General features: G+C 44.1%; 1 protein-coding gene across 1 annotated transcript in view; it reads left to right on the top strand.

Annotated features, from left to right (window-relative positions):
- LOC122550471 (uncharacterized) overlaps nt 1–20,053 on the top strand; it is a 256,060-nt gene that overhangs the window by 30,708 nt on the left and 205,299 nt on the right. The window contains exon 4 of the mRNA XM_087987905.1: nt 5,859–5,939. Within this exon, the coding sequence (XP_087844031.1) occupies nt 5,859–5,939 (81 nt within the window). The remainder of the gene's footprint in view (nt 1–5,858; nt 5,940–20,053) is intronic.

Below are 20,053 nucleotides of genomic sequence, written 5' to 3'. Positions count from 1 at the left end.
GGATTCTGGTGATGAATGTAGACAGAGAATGATGGGAGCACCTGGATTGAATTGGGTAAAATGGCCAGATATTCTTTTTGATTCTTTCATGCACCCTTTTTGCTCTTCTAATTTGCTTTTCAACTTCCCCCTTGCACAGTCGAGACGACTCTAGGGCTGTTGCTGTTTTGAGCCATTGGTATCTGCCAGGGCCTCCCTTGTTCTGTTTATCCAATTCTGCATATCCCTCAATATCCAGGATTTGTTGGTCCAGTCCTTTATCTTTACTGGAGAATGCTGGTCATGTACTCTCCTGATTTAATTCTTCAATGTATCCCATTGTTCTCACAAAGATTTATTTATAGAGGTTTATAAAAACATGAGGGGCGTGGGTAGCTAAGGTAGCTAAGGTGGAAGAGAGAGACGTGGGGGGGGGAAGAGAGAGATGGGGGGGGGGAAGAGAGAGACGGGGGGGGGGAAGAGAGAGACGGGGGGGGGAGAGAGAGAGACGGGGGGGGGAGAGAGAGAGACGGGGGGGGGAGAGAGAGAGACGGGGGGGGGGGAGAAAGAGACGGGGGGGGGAGAGAGAGACGGGGGGGGAGAGAGTGACGGGGGGGAGAGAGACGGGGGGTCTTCTGGTTGAGTGAAGACTACAAAGGGGTATAACTAATTTAAATACATGAGCCAAAAAAATGTCTGCAGATATACCAAGCCATTAAACTAGTAGGAGAGTATTAGAATGGATGGCTTTGAGGTATGTAGAGAAGAGGTGTTGGAAATCCTGGAAAAGGTGAAAATAGATAAGTCCCCTGGGCCTGATGGCATTTATCCTAGGATTCTCTGGGAAGCAAGGGAGGAGATTGCAGAGCCATTGGCCTTGATTTTTATGTCCTCTTTGTCTACAGGAGTAGTGCCAGAAGACTGGAGGATAGCAAATGTGGTTCCCTTGTTCAAAAAGGGGAGTAGGGATAACCCTAGTAACTATAGGCCGGTGAGTCTCACTTCTGTTGTGGGCAAAGTCTTAGAGAGAATTGTAAGGGATAGGATTTATGCACATCTGGATAGGAATAATGTGATCAAGGATAGTCAGCATGGTTTTGTGAAGGGCAGGTCGTGCCTCACAAACCTTATTGAATTCTTTGAAAAGGTGACGAAGGAGGTTGATGAGGGGAAAGCGGTAGATGTGGTATATATGGATTTTAGTAAGGCGTTTGATAAGGTTCCCCATGGTAGGCTACTGCAGAAAATACGGAGATATGGCATTGAGGGTGAGTTGGAGGTTTGGATTAGGAATTGGCTGGATGGAAGAAGACAGAGGGTAGTAGTTGATGGCAAAGTTTCTTCATGGAGTGCCGTCACTAGCGGTGTTCCGCAAGGATCTGTTTTGGGACCATTGCTGTTTGTCATTTTTATAAATGACCTGGAAGAGGGGTTAGAAGGTTGGGTGAGCAAGTTTGCGGATGATACGAAAGTCGGAGGAGTTGTTGACAGTGAGGAAGGATGTGGCAGGTTACAGCAGGATATAGAGAAGCTGCAGAGCTGGGCAGAAAGGTGGCAAATGGAATTCAATGTAGCTAAATGTGAGGTGATTCACTTTGGGAAGAATAACAAAAAGATGGGGTACTGGGCTAATGGTCGGATACTTGGTAGTGTGGATGAGCAGAGGGATCTTGGTGTCCATGTACACAGATCTCTGAAAGTTGCCACCCAGGTAAATAGTGCGGTGAGGAAGGCATATGGCGTACTGGCTTTTATTGGTAGAGGAATTGAGTTCCGGAGTCCTGAGGTCATGATGCAGTTGTATAAAACTCTGGTGCGGCCGCATCTGGAATATTGTGTGCAGTTTTGGTCGCCATACTATAGGAAGGATGTGGAGGCACTGGAACGGGTGCAGAGGAGGTTTACCAGGATGTTGCCTGGTATGGAAGGAAGATCGTATGAGGATAGACTGAGACACTTGGGGCTATTTTCATTAGAGAAAAGAAGGTTTAGGGGTGACTTGATTGAGGTGTACAAGATGATTAGGGGGTTAGATAGGGTTGACAGTGTGAACCTTTTCCCGCGTATGGAGTCGGGTATTACAAGGGGGCATAGCTTTAAATTAAGGGGGGGTAGATATAGGACTGAAGTTAGGGGTAGGTTCTTCACTCAGCGAGTCGTAAGTTCATGAAATGCCCTGCCAGCAGCAGTGGTGGACTCTCCCTCTTTATGGGCATTTAAGCGGGCATTGGATAGGTATATGGAGGATAGTGGGTTAGTATAGGTTAGGTGGGCTTGGATCGGCGCAACATCGAGGGCCAAAGGGCCTGTACTGCGCTGTATTCTTCTATGTTCTATGTCTTTTCACCGGGGTAGGAGAGTCAAAAACTAGAGAACATAGGTTTAAGGTAAGAGGGGAAGCATTTGAAAGGGACCTAAATGGCAACTTTTTCACACAGAGGGCGGTGCATATATTGAATGAGCTGCCAGAGGAACTGGTGGAGGCTGGCACAATTACAACATTTAAAAGGCATCTGGATGGTTATAGGAATAGGAAGAGTTTTGAGGGATATGGGCCAAATGTAGATGTAGCTGTTGAGAAGGTGTCTCCAGTGGTAGGAGAGACTGGGACATGAGGGCACAGCCTTAGAATAAAGGGAAGACCTTTTAGAATGGAGATATATAGAAACTTCTTCAGCCAGAGAATGGTGAATCTGTGGGATTCATTGCCATAGAAGGCTGTGGAGGCCAGGGCATTGAGTATATTTAAGACCGTGATAGGTAGGTTCTTGAGTATCAACGGGATCAAGGGTTACGGGGAGAACGTGGGAGAATGGAATTGAGAAACTTTATCTGCCATGATTGAATGGCGAAGCAGACTTGATGGGCTGAATGGCCCAATTTCTGCTTCTTATGATCTTATAATGTTGGCAGATGGGACTAGATTAATTAAAAATATCTGATCGGCATGGACCAAAGAGTTTATTTCCGTGCTGTACACTTCTGCAACTACATACTTGGAAGTGTCTGGTCCCAGTCCACATTGACCGACTCAAATCTGATCTTACTAAAATCGGCCTTCTCCCAGGCCAGAACTTCCTTGTCCTCTTCCAACTTGAGTCTAATTGAATTATGATCACTGTTTGCAAAATACTCCCCCACTGATACTTCAACCATATACTGGCTTCATTATCTAAAATTAAGTCCAGGATAATCCCCCCTCTTGTAGGGTCTTCTGGTTGAGTGAAGACTACAAAGGGGTATAACTAATTTAAATACATGAGCCAAAAAAATGTCTGCAGATATACCAAGCCATTAAACTAGTAGGAGACTATTAGAAACTCTCAAAGTGTGTAGTCCAACAGGCACGGGCAGTCTGAATGCAATCTCCAACAAATTGTCCCTTCCTTGGGAGTTCTCTCAACCACGTGTGAGGAATATGGAGGAGAAGGGAAGTGGAAAGTTCTCTCTTCCTTTTGTGGGGAGAGAAGAGCCTTTTCCTGGAATGTTCCCTCCTCCTGAGTTGTGTTTGGGACTCAAAATATAAATGACACATGGAAATAAAGTCAAGCAATTGTTCTGTCTTTTGCCATTCTGTGCATGATGTTTTTTTTTCCCTGAGTGAATTGGGGTTAATTGCCCTCACACTGTGACACTGACTGCATCAGTAACTCACTTTATGTGAATGAACTGCACTTGGCAATTCAGAACCACAAACCAACCACTCAGTGCTTCCTTGGTTAAACTCAGTTCCACAGGTCAGTCAGTGGGTCTGTTTTCAATTGAAAACTCCAGCTGATTTTATTGTCTCTGAATGAATAATCACTGCCCACTGAATGCTCTCAACAGTCTCATACTAACCCTGAAAAAAAAGTAACATTTATGCATTAATTCCTCTGGTGCAAAACTTTGTGTCGTGTCATTTCAAACTGAGCTGAGTGGGCAGCATGGTGGCTCAGTGGTTAGCACTGCTGCCTCACAGTGCCAGGCACCTGGGTTCAACTCCCTCCTCAGGCAACAGTCTGTGGAGTTTGCACGTTCTCCCCGTGTCTGTGTGAGTTTCCTCCGAGTGCTCTGATTTTTTCCCATAGTCCAAAGATGTGCAGGATCGGCCATGCTAAATTGTCCATAGTGTCTGGGGATAGGTGGGTTCGCCATGGGAACTGTAGGGTTACAGGGATAGGGTGGGTCTCATCTGGGTGGGATGCTATTTGGAGGGTCGTTGTAGACTCAATGAGCCAAATGGCTTGCTTCCTCACTGTGATTCCTTGGTTCTAACACAATCACAATCAGTTAAGTTAATCAGAGCAAAAAGAGTTCCCACCTCTATTTGATGTTGGAATGTTGACCCTTAAGCTCATGTTTTCCTTGGAGCAGGGAAAGATTAGATTACTTACAGTGTGGAAACAGGCCCTTCGGCCCAACAAGTCCACACCGACCCGACGAAGCGCAACCCAGCCAGACCCATTCCCCTACATTTACCCCTTCACCTAACACTACGGGCAATTTTAGTATGGCCAATTCACCTAACCTGCACATTTTTGTACTGTGGGAGGAAACCGGAGCACCCAGAGGAAACCCACGCAGACACAGGGAGAATGTGCAAACTCCACACAGACAGTTGCCTGAGGCAGGAATTGAACCTGGGTCTCTGATGCTGTGAGGCAGCAGTGCTACCGTGTCACCGTGCCACCCATTGAGGGAGGATGGATAAGATTATGAGGGGCATTGACATGGTGAATAAAAATCAGCTGTTCCCCTAGGTCTAACGAAGGGCCATAATTTTAAAACAAAAGGAGAAGGGAAGTGGAAAGTTCCCTCTTCCTTTTGTGGGGATCTGGAAGGGAGAGGAGTCTTTTCCTGGAATGTTCCTCCTACTGAGCTGTGTTTGGGACATCACAATGTAAATTACACATGGAAATAAAGTCAAGCGATTGCTTTGTCACTTGCCATTCTGTACTTGTTTTTTCTGTGCAAGATTTTTTTTCCCCTGAATGAATTGGGGTTAATTCCCCTCACACTGTGACACTGACTGCATCAGTAATTCACTTTATGTGAATGAACTGCACTTGACAATTCAGAACCACAAACCAACCACTCAGTGCTTCCTTGGTTAAACTCTGTTTAGAGGGGGTTTGAGGAAAAACTTCTTCACTCAGAGAGCACGTGGAGATCCGGAATGTACTGTCTGAGAGGGGTAGTTGAGACAGGAAACCTCACAACCTTTGAAAAGTACTTGGATGGACGATAGAGTGTCATAACATTGAGGGCTATGGATGTATTGCAAAAAAGTGGGACTAATGTAGAGAGTAGCATATTTTTGGCCACACTAACGTTTTGGGCTGAAGGACCCTTCTGTACTCTAGGATTCTATTGGATCTCTTTACATCTGTATTTAAACTGCAGATTCCTCTCTGCACTGACCTTTTACAATGTAACTCTATATGGAATCCACCTGCTTCCAGGTTAACACACCAGAGAGTTCTCACTTGGATTTTGAAAAGTCTGTTGCCTTTAACAATTGCAAATGAACAATGGGACTCATTTGTCAAACATGATGTTTACTGACTAAAAGAGGTTTACAAAATTATGAGGGCGAGAGGGGAAAGATATAAAAGAGACCTAAAGGGCTACATTTTCACGCAGAGGGTGGTACATGTATGGAATGAGCTGCCAGAGGAAGTGGAGGCTGATACAATTGCAACATTTAAAAGGCATCTGGATGGGTATATGAATAGAAAGGGTTTGGAGGAATATGGGCCGGGTGCTGGCAGGTGGGACTAGATTGGGTTGGGATATCTGGTTGGCATAGACGGGTTGGACCGAAGGGTCTGTTTCCATGCTGTACATCTCTATGACTCCTGAAGTATCTATTGAGTTACTTGTTGTTTCTTTTGCAGGGTGGAAAGTCATACTTGGGACCCTGCAACGGGAGAGACTGCAGCGCAGGATGTCAGTGTTTCCCGGAAAAAGGAGCCAGAGTGAGTACAACCACGCTCCTACAGTTATGTTTAGGTTCTAGAAGGCTCATTGAATATGGACGGGGATGGACAGTCCCCTGTGCCTTTTACTGAAGTTTCAGGTCATACAAGAGTGCTTTCAGCAACTCCATCTATTATATACAGGAAAATTGCAGCACATTGCCTCGTAAATGCTGCCATGGGACTATGATGCTCACTAAGTAATAGATTTCTAAACACAAGATAGGCTTTTCATTGTCATCCAAGCTCAATATCCAGGATAGAGCAGAGAAAAGTGGCCGAGCAGAGGCTGATAGCTAAGCTCGGTACCCATAGGGAGGGCCTCAACCGGGACCTTGGGTTCATGTCACATTACAGGTGATCACCATTGCACTGTACACACACACAGATACTCCTTCACACACACACACACACTCTTTCACACACACAGGCACTCCTATACACACATACACACGGACACACAGATGCGCACACAGACACCCACACACACCCTTACAGACACACACACTCCCACATTCACACATGCACCCCCTCACAGACTTAAGACACTCTGCACTCACTACACACACACAAACACTTTCTCACACTCACAACCTCCAACCCAGACAGACAGACACACACATACACAGACAGACAGACAGACAGACAAAGACCCACATGCACACATATATTTTGTGGGGTGAATTTGTACTTGCAGGGTTACATTGTACTTTGCTCAAAAACTGCGTGCATTCATGTAGAACTTTGAGCTCAAAAACTGCATGAATTTATGTAAAACTCCGTTATCTCACTTTTTAGATTAGAATCAATCTAAACATCATGGCATAGACAGAGAACACAGGGGGCCAACACCTTCAACGTATTGTCTAGCTATCACCATTGTTAACAGCTAACCCGAGAATGCAACTTTTTTAAAAAAAAAGGTTTTGTGATTTACACATGAAGGAAGTGAAACTATCACTGTATTCTAACAGATGAAAGGCTTAACAGACGATCAATTTTTCAATGTATAATTTCAGTTACATCACACTGTAAATTTTTGCTCTAAATTCTGTGTGTTAGGATTGAACCCTCCACTATCACCTGATGAAGGAGCGTCGCTCCGAAAGCTAGTGTGCTTCCAATTAAGCCTGTTGGACTATAACCTGGTGTTGTGTGATTTTTAACTCAGTGTAGAGCAATTAGCCAACATATTAAATTTAATGACCAGTTCTAGTTTGATTCTGATCTTTGATTTGCATCATACCTGAATTAAACTAGAACTTTCAATGTCAGCAGTATTGGACGTTCGGGGGCAACATCCAAACAGTTGAAATTGAGAATGGCCAACAGAATGAGCTCTCTTCAGGTGATTTTGTTCTTTCAATGCAATGGGTGATTAAGCTCTTTTGTAAATGTGAACTCAGCTCTTTCAGCATCTGTTATCAATGTTAAAGCTTTCCATGACCTGCAGCTCACTGAGTTACTGTATCAGACACCAGAAGAGAAACAAAAGTACTTTAATGCTGACAAGAGAGACATGTTGCTGTAGCTTTTCGCTTTCACTCATCAGAACCAATGCAAGCATGTTAAATTTCAAACGATCACATAATTTTACACGACGGGCAAGAAGGGTGCTAACCGGTTGGTAAGTTGTTTCTGATTGGCAGAGTTGTTGCCTTAGAGTAATCAATAGAGAACTACATGCTCCACAAGCTCCCAGGTAATTCAAAAAAGGAGCAAGACTTCCTGTCATTTGCAGAAGACTTTGCATGTGAATGTATGTCACTTTCAGCAAGTGTAAATGTTCATTACCTTAAATGAGTTAGTGTAGCTGTTAGTCAGTCAGATTGTTCTGCAAGTTCTGGTCAATTTTAGATTCACATTTAATAGTGAACAACATTGAACCATCATGATAACAGGGCATCATGATACTCATGGCTTAATGTGAACTGAAGGAAGAAACATTTATTAGAAACTGTACATGTCTCATTGCCCAAATGAACTAAGTCTGAAGAGGTTTATTCTCCCAAACAGGATTTCTGTGTAATGACTCAGTTATAATTTGGAGAAATGTTTTGATGTGAATACTTCAACTCACATTATAACCTGACAGTTTAATAGGCTCACTCTAATGTCATGTAGCTCTATTTGGCTGTTTCACAAGAGGTTTTTGCCCATGAGATACTAAATGAAATAAGATTTTAAATATCAAGATAATCTTTCTGAGAATGTATTGTGTTTCATTGATCTCTTCCCTCTATTGACTTGATAGAAGTACGGATTCTGTTTGAATTCTGTGCACTCTATATCAGAATGTCAGTTTCCTGTCAAATAGGTTCTAGCTGAACAATGTTACGACACGGGGTAACGCCTCCTGCTTAATTTAAAACCAGCAATACAGAAAAGATTTATTCCGTGCAGTAATCTGTAAACATTCGAGCAGCCAAGAACTATTTAAAATAAAAATTAACAACTTTATTTCCTAAAGTATAATAGAGAATAATTAACTAACAACTACTCACAAGTCCTTACTCAAACCTATCTTTGACTGTCCCCTTCTATAATACTAGTCTGATAAAACTCACAATTAAGATTTACAAAGTAAGACTTATCTCAAAACCAGGCAGCTTTCGGTTCTTCTATTTGGATGTTCCTGTGTCTTCTTTTCTTCTTTTTAGGAATTTCTGCATCACAGGTTACTGATCGATAAAAGTACCTTTAAGAGAGCTATTTTTCAAGCAGTCTGTTTACATACTGGGCTTGGCAGTTCTCCTCCCAACTGCTCAATTTTCCCCAGTCTTTCACCCTCAAAGCATCGAATTGTATCATTTGGTTTTTAAGATTGTCAATATACTCAATTCAAACTGGATTGGAATTTGGCATTTTTCAGGGTATAATTTAAACTGATTGGCTGAACTCAAATCTGTTTTTGTCTCCAAGCAATGAGCTAATCGAGTTGTTTGACCAAGTGTTAAATTGTTACCTTATTGAGAACACTTGGTGCTGTGTTCGGTAGTTCTGTTTCTTTTAACTCTCTTCATAACACAATCAATCGGAAACCCACCAGGGTTGTGAGAAGATTAAATTCTAGTGCTGTCCCTGTACATCCTCAGAGGTCCTAAATACATGGCTCTGCTAAGCAAGGTTGAAGGAATTTGGCAATGCGATTACGTCCTTGTTTGTACAGAGTTTATATTCAATTTCTTAGAGTTTTTGAGGAAGTCTCAACCAGAGTGGATAGAAGGAACTGTTAGATATGCTTTAAAGTAGGCGTTCAAATAGGTAACTCACAAAATGTTAAGTTATAAGATGAGAGTCCATGGCGTTGAAGGAAGTATATTGGTATGGATAGAGAATTGGCTCCTGGGTAGGAAACAGCAAGTAGGGAGAAGGAATTCTTTTTCAGGCTGGTGTTATGTTAACAGTGAGCTTCCCCAGGGATTAATACTGGGACTGCAATTGTTTAAAATATATATTGATGACTTGGAAGAAGGAAGTGAATGTTCTGTAGCCAAATTTGCAGGTGAGTCAAAAATCAGTGGAAAGGCAGGTTGCAAGTACGATATAAACAGTTTACAGAGAGGTGTGTTGGTTGGTTAAGTAAATGGGCAAAAAATAGGCAAGTGTAGTAAACGGCAATCTTCATTTCAGAAGGGAGAACAAAAGAACAGTATTATTTATATGGAGAAAAACTGCAGAAAACTGCAACATAAAGGAACTTGGAGGGACTTGTGTGTGAAACACAGAAAGCTAGCACACAGACAATCAGAAAAGCAAATGGAATGTTAGCCCTTATTTCAAGGGGGTAGGAGAATAACCATAGGGAACATATGTTTTAAATTACCCGTTCAGAGATTTTATTACTGGAGTAGGGGGAATTTGAACCCAGCTATCCTGGTTTAGAGGTCTGGACACTACCACTGTATCACAAGAGCCCCCAGGAAAATGTTTCCACCTTTCTTACTGTAACTGTACAACGTGCTGGTGAAAACACATCTGGAGTACGGTGAGCAATGTTGGTCCCCCTACTTAAGGAATTATCATTGGAGGTAGCTCAGAGAAGGTTCATTCAGATGATCCTAGTACAGAGGGATTGTCTAAGCAGCAAAGATTAAACAGGTTGGGACTCTACTCACTGGAGTTTAGAAGAATGAGAGGTGTTCTCATTGAAACATAAACGATTCTTAAGGGGCTTGAGAGGGTAAATGCTGAGAGGCTGTTCTCTCTCATGGGAGGGTCTAGGACCAGAGGGCATCATTTGAGAATACAGGGGCACCAATTTAAGATTGAGATTAAGAGGAATTCCTTCTCTTGGAGGGTTATGAGTCTTTGGATCTCCTTGCCACAGAGAGCTGTGAGGACGGGGTCCTTGTGTATATTTAAGGATGAAATAGATAAATCTTTGATTTATCGTGGAATCCAGGGTTACAGGGGAACCTCAGGCAAGTGGATGTGAAGAGCGTCAGATCAGTTATGATCCCATTATAACAGCAGACTCAAGGGGCTGAATGCCCTCCAACGCATCTCGTCTACATCCCGCACCTCCGCCCTCAGACCCCACCCCTCCAACCGTAACAAGGACAGAACGCCCCTGGTGCTCACCTTCCACCCTACCAACCTTTGCATAAACCAAATCATCCGCCGACATTTCCGCCACCTCCAAACAGACCCCACCACCAGGGATATATTTCCCTCCCCACCCCTTTCCGCCTTCTGCAAAGACCGTTCCCTCCGTGACTACCTGGTCAGGTCCACGCCCCCCTACAACCCACCCTCCCATCCTGGCAGCTTCCCCTTCCACCGCAGGAACTGTAAAACCTGCGCGCACACCTCCTCCCTCACCTCCATCCAAGGCCCTAAAGGAGCCTTCCACATCCATCAAAGTTTTACTTGCACATCCATTAATATCATTTATTATATCCGTTGCTCCTGATGCGGTCTCCTCTACATTGGGGAGACTGGGCACCTCCTAGCAGAGCGCTTTAGGGAACATCTCCGGGACACCCACACCAATCAACCACACCGCCCCATGGCCCAACATTTCAACTCTCCCACCCACTCTGCTGAGGACATGGAGGTCCTGGGCCTCCTTCACCGCCGCTCCCTCACCACCAGACGCCTGGAGGAAGAATGCCTCATCTTCCACCTCGGAACACTTCAACCCCAGGGCATCAATGTGGACTTCAACAGCTTCCTCATTTCCCCTTCCCCCACCTCACCCTAGTTCTAAACTTCCAGCGCCGCACTGTCCCCATGACTTGTCCGGACTTGTCCTACCTGCCTATCTCCTTTTCCACCTATCCACTCCACCCTCTCCTCCCTGACCTATCTCCTTCATCCCCTCCCCCACTCACCCATTGTACTCTACGCTACTTTCTCCCCACCCCCACCCTCCTCTACTTATCTCTCCACGCTTCAGGCTCACTGCCTTTATTCCTGATGAAGGGCTTTTGCCCGAAACTTCGATTTCGAAGCTCCTTGGATGCTGCCTGAACTGCTGTGCTCTTCCAGCACCACTAATCCAGAATCTGGTTTCCAGCATCTGCAGTCATTGTTTTTACCTGGTCTACTTCTGTTCCTATTTCTTATGGTCAATCAGAGAAAGCTATAGTTTACTCCACAGTTTGTTTCTGAGACTCGAGAACACGTGACGCACTTTTCGTATCAGCTGTGGTTCTGTGGGCAGTTCTCACGCCAGTTAGCAAGTTGTTTTGTAAATGGTCATCCAGAAACGTAACCTGGGCAGACATACTGTTCCAACACTGAGGGCGTACTGCAATGACAGAGGTGCTGTCTTTTGAAAGAGGTGTTAAACCAAGGCCGAGTCTGCCCTTCCTGAAGACTTAAGCTGTCCCATGACGCTGTTTCAATGAAGAATCAGAGAATTCTTCCCGGTGTTATTACCAATACTCACTCCTCGCTAATGCAGATTACTTGGCCTTTAACACATTGCTGTTGGCATGGTAGTGTTTCATTAGAAAGAAGACCAAAAAATCTATAAAGGCAGTTCAGATAAAACTGGAAACAGTGTCAGACAACCGTTTGGATGAATCCAGTATGGCTCATACAGAGATGTCAAATGAAGATTTAGGTGATTCAGAGTCAAAGAGTGTGGCGCTGGAAAAGCCTAGCCGGTCGGGCCGCATCCAAGGAGTGGGAGAGTCGACGTTTCAGGCATAAGCCCTTCATCGGGAATGAGGCTTGTGGGCCAAGGAGGTGGACATCTAAATGGGAGGGGAGGGGAGGGGGGGGGTGGGGCTGCAAGGAAGATAGCTGGGAATGCGATAGGTATATACAGGTGGGAGTGAAAGTGATAGGTTGGACAGGAGGTTGGAGTGGATAGGTGGGAAGGAAAATGGACAGGTGGGACAGTTCAAGAGGGTAGTGCTGAGTTGGAAGGTAGGGATTGGGATAGGAGGGTGAAGGGGAAATGGGAAAACTGGTGAAATCCACATTGATCCTGTGTTGTGGAGGGTCCCAAAGCAGAAGATGAGGCGTCCTTCCTCCAGGTGTTGAGTGGTTAGGGTGTGGCAATGGAGAAGGCCCAGGATCTGCATGTCCTTGGTGATTCGATCTACATTTTAGAGCAGGTTACGAACCTCAATCTAAAGGTTTGTAACTATTGTAGCCATGATGTGGAGATGCCGATGTTGGGCAAGGGTGGACAATGGTCAGAGGTCACATGACATCAGGTTATAGTTGAACAAGCTTATTTGAACTCGCAAGTGTTTGGAGCATGTGACTTCTGACTTTGTAGCTGTTGTGACAGTAGAGCAAGAGTATCAAGTGAATTGTGAAGTGTCTGATGGACATTGGTGCTTCCTGTAACATTGAGCTTTGCAGGTCTGTGTAAAGGCACGCCCGATAGCAATCCAAACTGAATTGAAGGTAAAGTCTGAACTCTGTGGTACAGGATGCTTGTCCTGAGAGGTTAAATCAATGTGAGAGCTCAGTGCTGGGGCACATCTAAAGAACCTGGAGTTCCACATATCAGACGTAAAGCTAATGCCACTCATCTCAGCAGAAGCAAGTTGAGAACTCAGACTAATAACCCTAAATGCTCCAGAAGGGTGGCACGGTGGTGCAGTGGTTAGCACTGCTGCCTCACAACACCACGGACCCGGGTTCGATTCCATTCTCATGTGACTGTCTGTCTGTGTAGAGTTTGCACATTCTCCCAGTGTCTGCGTGGGCTTTTGCTGGGTGCTCCAGTTTCCTCCTACAGTCCAAGAATGTGCAGTTTAGATGGATCTGCCATGCCAGGTTGCCCATAGTGTCCAGGGATGTGTGGGCTAGGTGATAACTGATGGGAAATCCAAGGTGATAAGGTGGGGGGTGTTGTGTCTGGTTAGTATACTCTTTGGAGGACTCGGTGGGCAGAATGGCCCGCTTCCATGCTGTAGGGAAAAGAGACTTAGTGTTTTGCAGGTCACACTGACTGAAGATCAGGCAAACAAGCAGCACAAGATAGCAAGGATCCGACTGCAGGGACACAGAAGAGGCTTGATGCTGAATTCACAAAGTGAAACGATTGCCTTGTCAGGTACAGCTAAAGTAACTCAATAAAGATGTGTCTAAGGCAACTGTGTTAGCTGAGTAGTCTTTGAAAGTGAGCCAACGAAGACGTCATCCCAACCAGCGGACGTTGGAGAGAAAGCTCATAACCCACATGTGTATCATCTCAAGATACAAACACTTCAAAGTTTGTGTGTGTGTAAATAAACTGGCTAAAGTGGAACGAGTTGGAATAACAAACAGTTGCGAAAGCATGAGAACCAAACTTATATATCGCTGGAAACATGGGTGATTATAAATGTATATGAGTATGCATTTTTTTTCCTTTTTTGTATAAAAAAGGGGAATGTTTAGATTGAAATACAATCATATACAACTTTCTGTCATTGTCTTCCATAGACATGTCCCTCTACCAACAGGCACGCACACCATGAATTTGCTTCATTAGAGTTCTCATGTTAAAACACTGCTGCGTTGTATGCTCAAAACAGTCCTTTTCAAGCCCTTACGTCATTTGGACATTCCCTACCCAGGTCCTTACAATAATACCAGGCTGGGTGGAGTTTAATGCAGGTTTCAGCATTAACCCTTTCAGAAGTACAACTGACTACAGTATTTCCTCCATGACAACACTTCAAAAAGTATTACATCATGGAAAATCCTTAGGTGTTATACAAGTACGAATCTTTCATTTCAACCAAACTGCAGAATTTGAAAGTTGTTCTGAATGTAATTATTGCTCTCAGGCGTAAAACAAAATACATTGTGACTAAAGCATTCGCACTAAACTCAACTTTTCTTCCATTTCAACGTACTCTGAAGTCAGATGTTAATTCACTGACAGGGAATATGAATGGAGACAATGTGTGAGAATAGAAACTGGAAATGCTGGAAATTCCCAGCAGATCTGGCAGCATCTGGAATTACACAGTTAACATTTCCAGTTGATGATCTTTCATCAGAACCCGTACTATGGAAGTGCCCTTAAGGTTAGACCCTGTCTCAAAGCATAAATATGAGTTTCTTCAGCTGCCTGCCAGGGAAGAGTGGTTCAGATCATTTTCTGTTGTGTCTTTGGTTTTATCTTTAAGAGTCTCCATCTGGGTGAGGTACAATGAGATTAAGGAGCCCTATTTCTCTCCAAAACTGGAGTTCTTATTGAATTCCATTCTCAGCCACTTTCTGCATAAAGGTACCTCCACTTGACTGGGATTCAGGGTCAGGAACCTCACTCCTGAAGCAAGGGACTCTGGAAAATATCCCTCCATTCGTTCGTAGAATGGGTGACCACTTTGCAGAACACCTACATTCTGTCTGCAAAAAAGACACTCAGCTTCCAGTTACCTGCCATTTTAACACACCACCCTATTCCCTGGCCACCATCTCTGTCTCTGGCTTGCTACAGTGTTCCAGCAAAGCTCAGCACAAGCTGGAAGAACAGCACCTCATTTTCTGCTTGGGGACCTTGCAGCTTTCTGAACTCAATGTCAAGTTCAATAATTTTAGGGCTTGAGCTCTCCCATGTCCTAACCCCCTACCCCACACATCGGGCCTTATTATCACAAAGTCTGCTATTACACGCAGCTCATTGTTCGCCGCTAACAGTCCCCATTAATAGCTATTCACCCTCCCAGCCAGATCGTTATTCACTCCTTTGCCTAACTGTTCTTCTCTCTCTTTGGACTTTATCCCCATCTATCACTTCCTCCTTACCCCCCAAACCCCTTTCCCCCACCCTATCTTCTGCATATAAACTGACATTTTCCTAGCTACCATCAGTTCTGAGGAAGGGTAAGTTGACCTGAGATGTTAACTCTGATTTCTCTCCACGGATGCTGCCAGACCTGCTGAGCTTTTCCAGCAATTTGTTTCTGTCCTCAATTCATGTTGCGCCCAGAGATATTAGTGATTCCATTGACTTGGTTGCCTGGAGTGAGAATTTCTTTTCACTAACTCTAGAATGTGAAGGAAAAAACACATCCTCATGCTGTTTAACCTCGGTTTATGACCCCTGCCCTATCTACTTGCATGAGTTGATGCTATTGGCGTTTGTTGACTCTGATTTGGCCATGGAGATGCTGTCCGGATTGTCCATCTTGTAGGCAACGCTTGCCACAAACATCATAAGTCTGCAAATGCAGAGAAACACATTGAAAGGGAGAAACAGACAGAAAGATACAGAGAATGACAGGCACAGAAAGTAACAGAGAGAGGCAGTCAGACAGAAAAAATGTGAGGTAAACAGGTAGAGCAAGACAGCTGTAGAGACACCTAGACAGGATAGATTATGAGCACAGTTTGTTCTCCCAGTGGGAGAAATCTAATTTCTCTTTGGAATATGTTTTGTCCATTGAGTGCACACAGTATCTGAAGTAGAGCACCATCTTATAATAATTTAGCATGAACTAATCTATCTGCTATAGAACTGGCAGCTGGATGTTGGAATCTGAATGCAGCCTAATATCAGAGCGAATTTGGTGGTAATGTTTATGCTTTGACTTTTGATTCAAAGCAGATGTCCATTCAAAATGAATTCCAAATGTCTGGCTATAAATGTTAATGAGTTTCTCGAAGACTATCATGGTTATGAAGAAGAACTTTATCTTCAGGCTTTTCACACTGACAGCCCTTCCGTGTGTTTCCAGAGGAACCATGCTGATAGGAGTACATAATGTTATCAAAGAAGCCTTGGTTAGTGGAATCACTTTGAACTGTTGTTCAATGAGCCTGCTTTGTGACCCTTGACCTTTACTAGCCTGGAGGATGGTGGGGGGAGGGGAACCTTGAGCAATCCTCAGATGATTTGACAATGCATTGGATTATTTTCCTGATAACAGATCTTTTTCACCCTCTTTCCTACATTTTTTCTCTGTAATCCTCTGACATTTTCAAGATGTTATTGTTGGTATTAAATTTTACCCCATTAAATTCTCCTTCAAGCAGTGAAGTGTGAATTTTAATAGAGGTATTTGTCACAGGACAACGTCTATCTATAATGTGGTTTATCAAAGTGACTGAAAGATAGATATCTGCAGTGGTGGGGGAGGTCTATGTCAGTACATGACCACAGCAAACTGGAAGGCACAGAATTGTATTTCTATCCTAATCTGGTTTACTGCTGTTTCACCTTGATTTTGGCAGTTGTTCCTGTTGCTCTTTCTGGTTTCAACAGCTTTTTGCCATTGGAAGTGTAATCCGTGTGAGTTGTGACATTAGTCTTTGCATTGGGCTATTGCCTACACCTTCAGAAGGCGTCATATCTGTATGGGATTTCCTCAGTACATCTATAATATTATCCTTCATCAAAAATGACACTTCTCTACCTCTCTTGTACCCCCTTTCTATCCTTCCTGTAGTATCTGTATCCTGTAACATTAAGCTGCCAGTCCTGTCCAGCGCTGAGCCATGTCTCTGTAATTGCTATGATATTCCAGTTCCATGTTCCTAACTATGCCCTGAGTTCATCTGCACTCCTTGGTAAGTCTCTTGCATTGAAGTAAATGCAGTTTAATTTATCAGTCCTACCTTTTTTTTCCTGCTTTGTTCCTGCCTGCCCTGACTATTTGACTTAGAGTCATAGAGTCAGAGAGATGTACAGCATGGAAACAGACCCTTCGATTCAACTCGTCCATGCCAACCAGATATCCCAACCCAATCTAGTCCCACCTGCCAGCACCCGGCCTATATCCCTCCAAACTCTTCCTATTCATATACCCATCCAAATGCCTTTTAAATTTTGCAATTGTACCAGCCTCCACCACATCCTCTGGCAGCTCATTCCATACATGTACCATCTCTGCGTGAAAAAGTTGCTCCTTAGGTCTTTTTTTTATATCTTTCCCCTCTCACCCTAAACTATGCCCTCTAGTTCTGGACTCCTCCACCCGAGGGAAAAGACTTTGTCTAATTATCCTATCCATGCCCCTCATAATTTTGTAAACTTCTATAAGGTCAGCCCTCAGCCTCCGACGCTCCAGGGAAAACAGCCCCAGCCTGTTCAGCCTCTCCCTATAGCTCAAATCCTCCAACCCTGGCAACATCCTTGTAAATCTTTTCTGAACCCTTTCAAGTTTCACAACATCTTTCCGATAGGAAGGAGACCAGAATTGCACGCAATATTCCAACAGTGGTCTAAGCAATGTCCTGTACAGTCGCAACATGACTTCCCAACTCTTGTACTCAATACTCTGACCGATAAAGGAAAGCATAACAAATGCCTTCTTCACTATCCTATCTACCTGCGACTCCACTTTCAAGGAGCTATGAACCTGCACTCCAAGGTCTCTTTGTTCAGCAACATTCCCTAGGACCTTACCATGAAGTGTATAAGTCCTGCTAAGATTTGCTTTCCCAAAATGCAACACTTCACATTTATCTGAATTAAACTCCATCTGCCACTTCTCAGCCCATTGGCCCATCTGGTCAAGATCCTGTTTTAATCTGAGGTAATCTTCTTTTCTGTCAACTACACATCCAGTTTTGGTGTCATCTGAAAACTTACTAACTATACCTCTTATGCTCACATCCAAATCATTTATATAAATGATGAAAAGTAGTGGACCCAGCACTGATCCTTGTGGCACTCCACTGGTCACAGGCCTCCAGTCTGAAAAACAACCCTCCATCACCACCCTCTGTCTTCTACATTTGAGCCAGTTCTGTCCCCAAATGGCTTGTTCTCCCTTTATTCCATGAGATCTACCTTGCTCACCAGTCTCCCATGAGGAACCTTGTCGAACACCTTACTGAAGTCCATGTAGATCACATTCACCACTCTGCCCTCATCAATCCTCTTTGTTACTTCTTCAAAAAACTCAATCTAGTTTGTGAGACATGATTTCCCACGCTCAAAGCCATGTTGACTATCCCTCATCAGTCCTTGCCTTTTTAAATACAAGTCATCTTTTCTCCTTTTCCCAACTGTACCCAGTCTCATTGTTCTCTTTCCTCACTATTTCCCTGGGTCCCAACTGCCCCCCCCCCCCCCACCTTACTAATGTAAATCCTCCCAAACAGCTCTAGCAAATCTCCCTGCCAATACAGTATATTAGTCCCCTTCCAATTCTGGTCCAATCCATCCTTCTGGTACAGGTCACTTCTACCCCAGAAGAGATTCCAATGATCCAAAAATGTGAACTCTTCTCCCCTGCACCAGCTCCTCAGCAATGCATTCATCTGCTCTATTCTCCTATTCCTACCCTCATTAGCTCATAGCACCGGGGAGTAATCCAGACATTGCTACCCTCGAGGACCTTCTTTTTAAATTCCTGCCTAACTTGCTATATTGTCCCTTCAGAATCTCATCCTTTTTCTTTCCTATGTCGTCTCGTTCCAATGTGTACAATGACTTCCTGCTGGTCCCTCTTCCCCCTTGAGAACATTCTGCACCCTCTCTGAGACATTCTTGATCCTGGCACCAGGGAGGCAACACATCATTCTGATTTTTTGCTGCTGACTGCAGAAACGTCTGTCTGTGCCTCGGACTAGAACGTCCCCAATCACAATTGATCACTTTGTACCTGACGTACCCCTTGTTACATTAGAGCCTGTCTTGGTACCAGAAACTTGGCTGTTTGTGCTACATTCCCCTGAGAGTCCATCACTCCCTACATTTTCCAAAACCATACACTCGTTTGAGAGGGGATAGCAACAGGAGATTCCTGCACTACCTGCCTCCCTCTCCTACCTTTCCTGACAGTAACCCATCTACCTGACTGTATCTGTGGCTTTTCTCCCTCCCTGTAACTGACATCCATCACATCTCCGAGCTCCTGTAAATTCTTCATTGCCTCTAACTGATCCATAAGATCAAACACCCCAAACACACTTACTGCAAACATAAACATCAGTTACATGGAAACTCTCCCTAATCTCCCACATCCGACAGCAATAGCACATCATTCTACTAAAGGCCACCTTTGCACCTTAACAGTCCACAGACCCAGAAAATAGCACTGTCTTACTGCTCTAAAAAAACACAGCTCCAGGCTAACATAGTACCTATGTTTTATATTTTTAAATTTTAATTAAAAGACAGATCTCATTAAAACATAAAATCAAAAAGGCTTTGGTGATGCTTCACCCCTACCCCAGTCCATTTGACTGGGGATAGTGTAGAGATGATGTGTGGTAAAGAATCGCCCAATCCTTTCTGAAGTATGGAGGGATATGGGCCGGGTGCTGGCAGGTGGGACTAGATTGCGCTGGGATATCTGGTCGACGTGGACTGGTTGAACTGAAGGGTCTGCTCCCATGCTGTACCTCTCTATGACTCTAAGTGTCTGAATCCTTCACTCATGGATTGAGGGCCTTTGTCACTCTTCACAGAGTGTGGAATGTCATGAATGAGTGAAGTGTGCTTTTAGAAATTCTCCAATCTCACAGGTAGTCATTGAAGTCAGCTGAAGTAGCTCCCAATAGTCAGAAGGGTAGTCTACAGTGACAAGATAATCAGTATCTATGAGAGGAAAGAAATCTATTCCAGTTTCATGATCTGACTGGGATAACATGTTTCAGCAGTGGTTCTCCAGTTTGTTTAGCTTGATACTCATGACAAGTACTGTGCTGGCTATTGTGGTCCAGATGACATTTCTCTAACCAGAGAAACATTCTTTTCA

Source organism: Chiloscyllium plagiosum, unplaced genomic scaffold, assembly GCF_037043375.1.
Source record: "Chiloscyllium plagiosum isolate Xiang-an unplaced genomic scaffold, Cpla_swu_hap1 HiC_scaffold_6, whole genome shotgun sequence".
NCBI classification, from domain to species: Eukaryota; Metazoa; Chordata; class Chondrichthyes; order Orectolobiformes; family Hemiscylliidae; genus Chiloscyllium; species Chiloscyllium plagiosum.
Note: the sequence above shows the minus strand (reverse complement) of the source record. Positions and strands in the feature narration are given on the sequence as shown.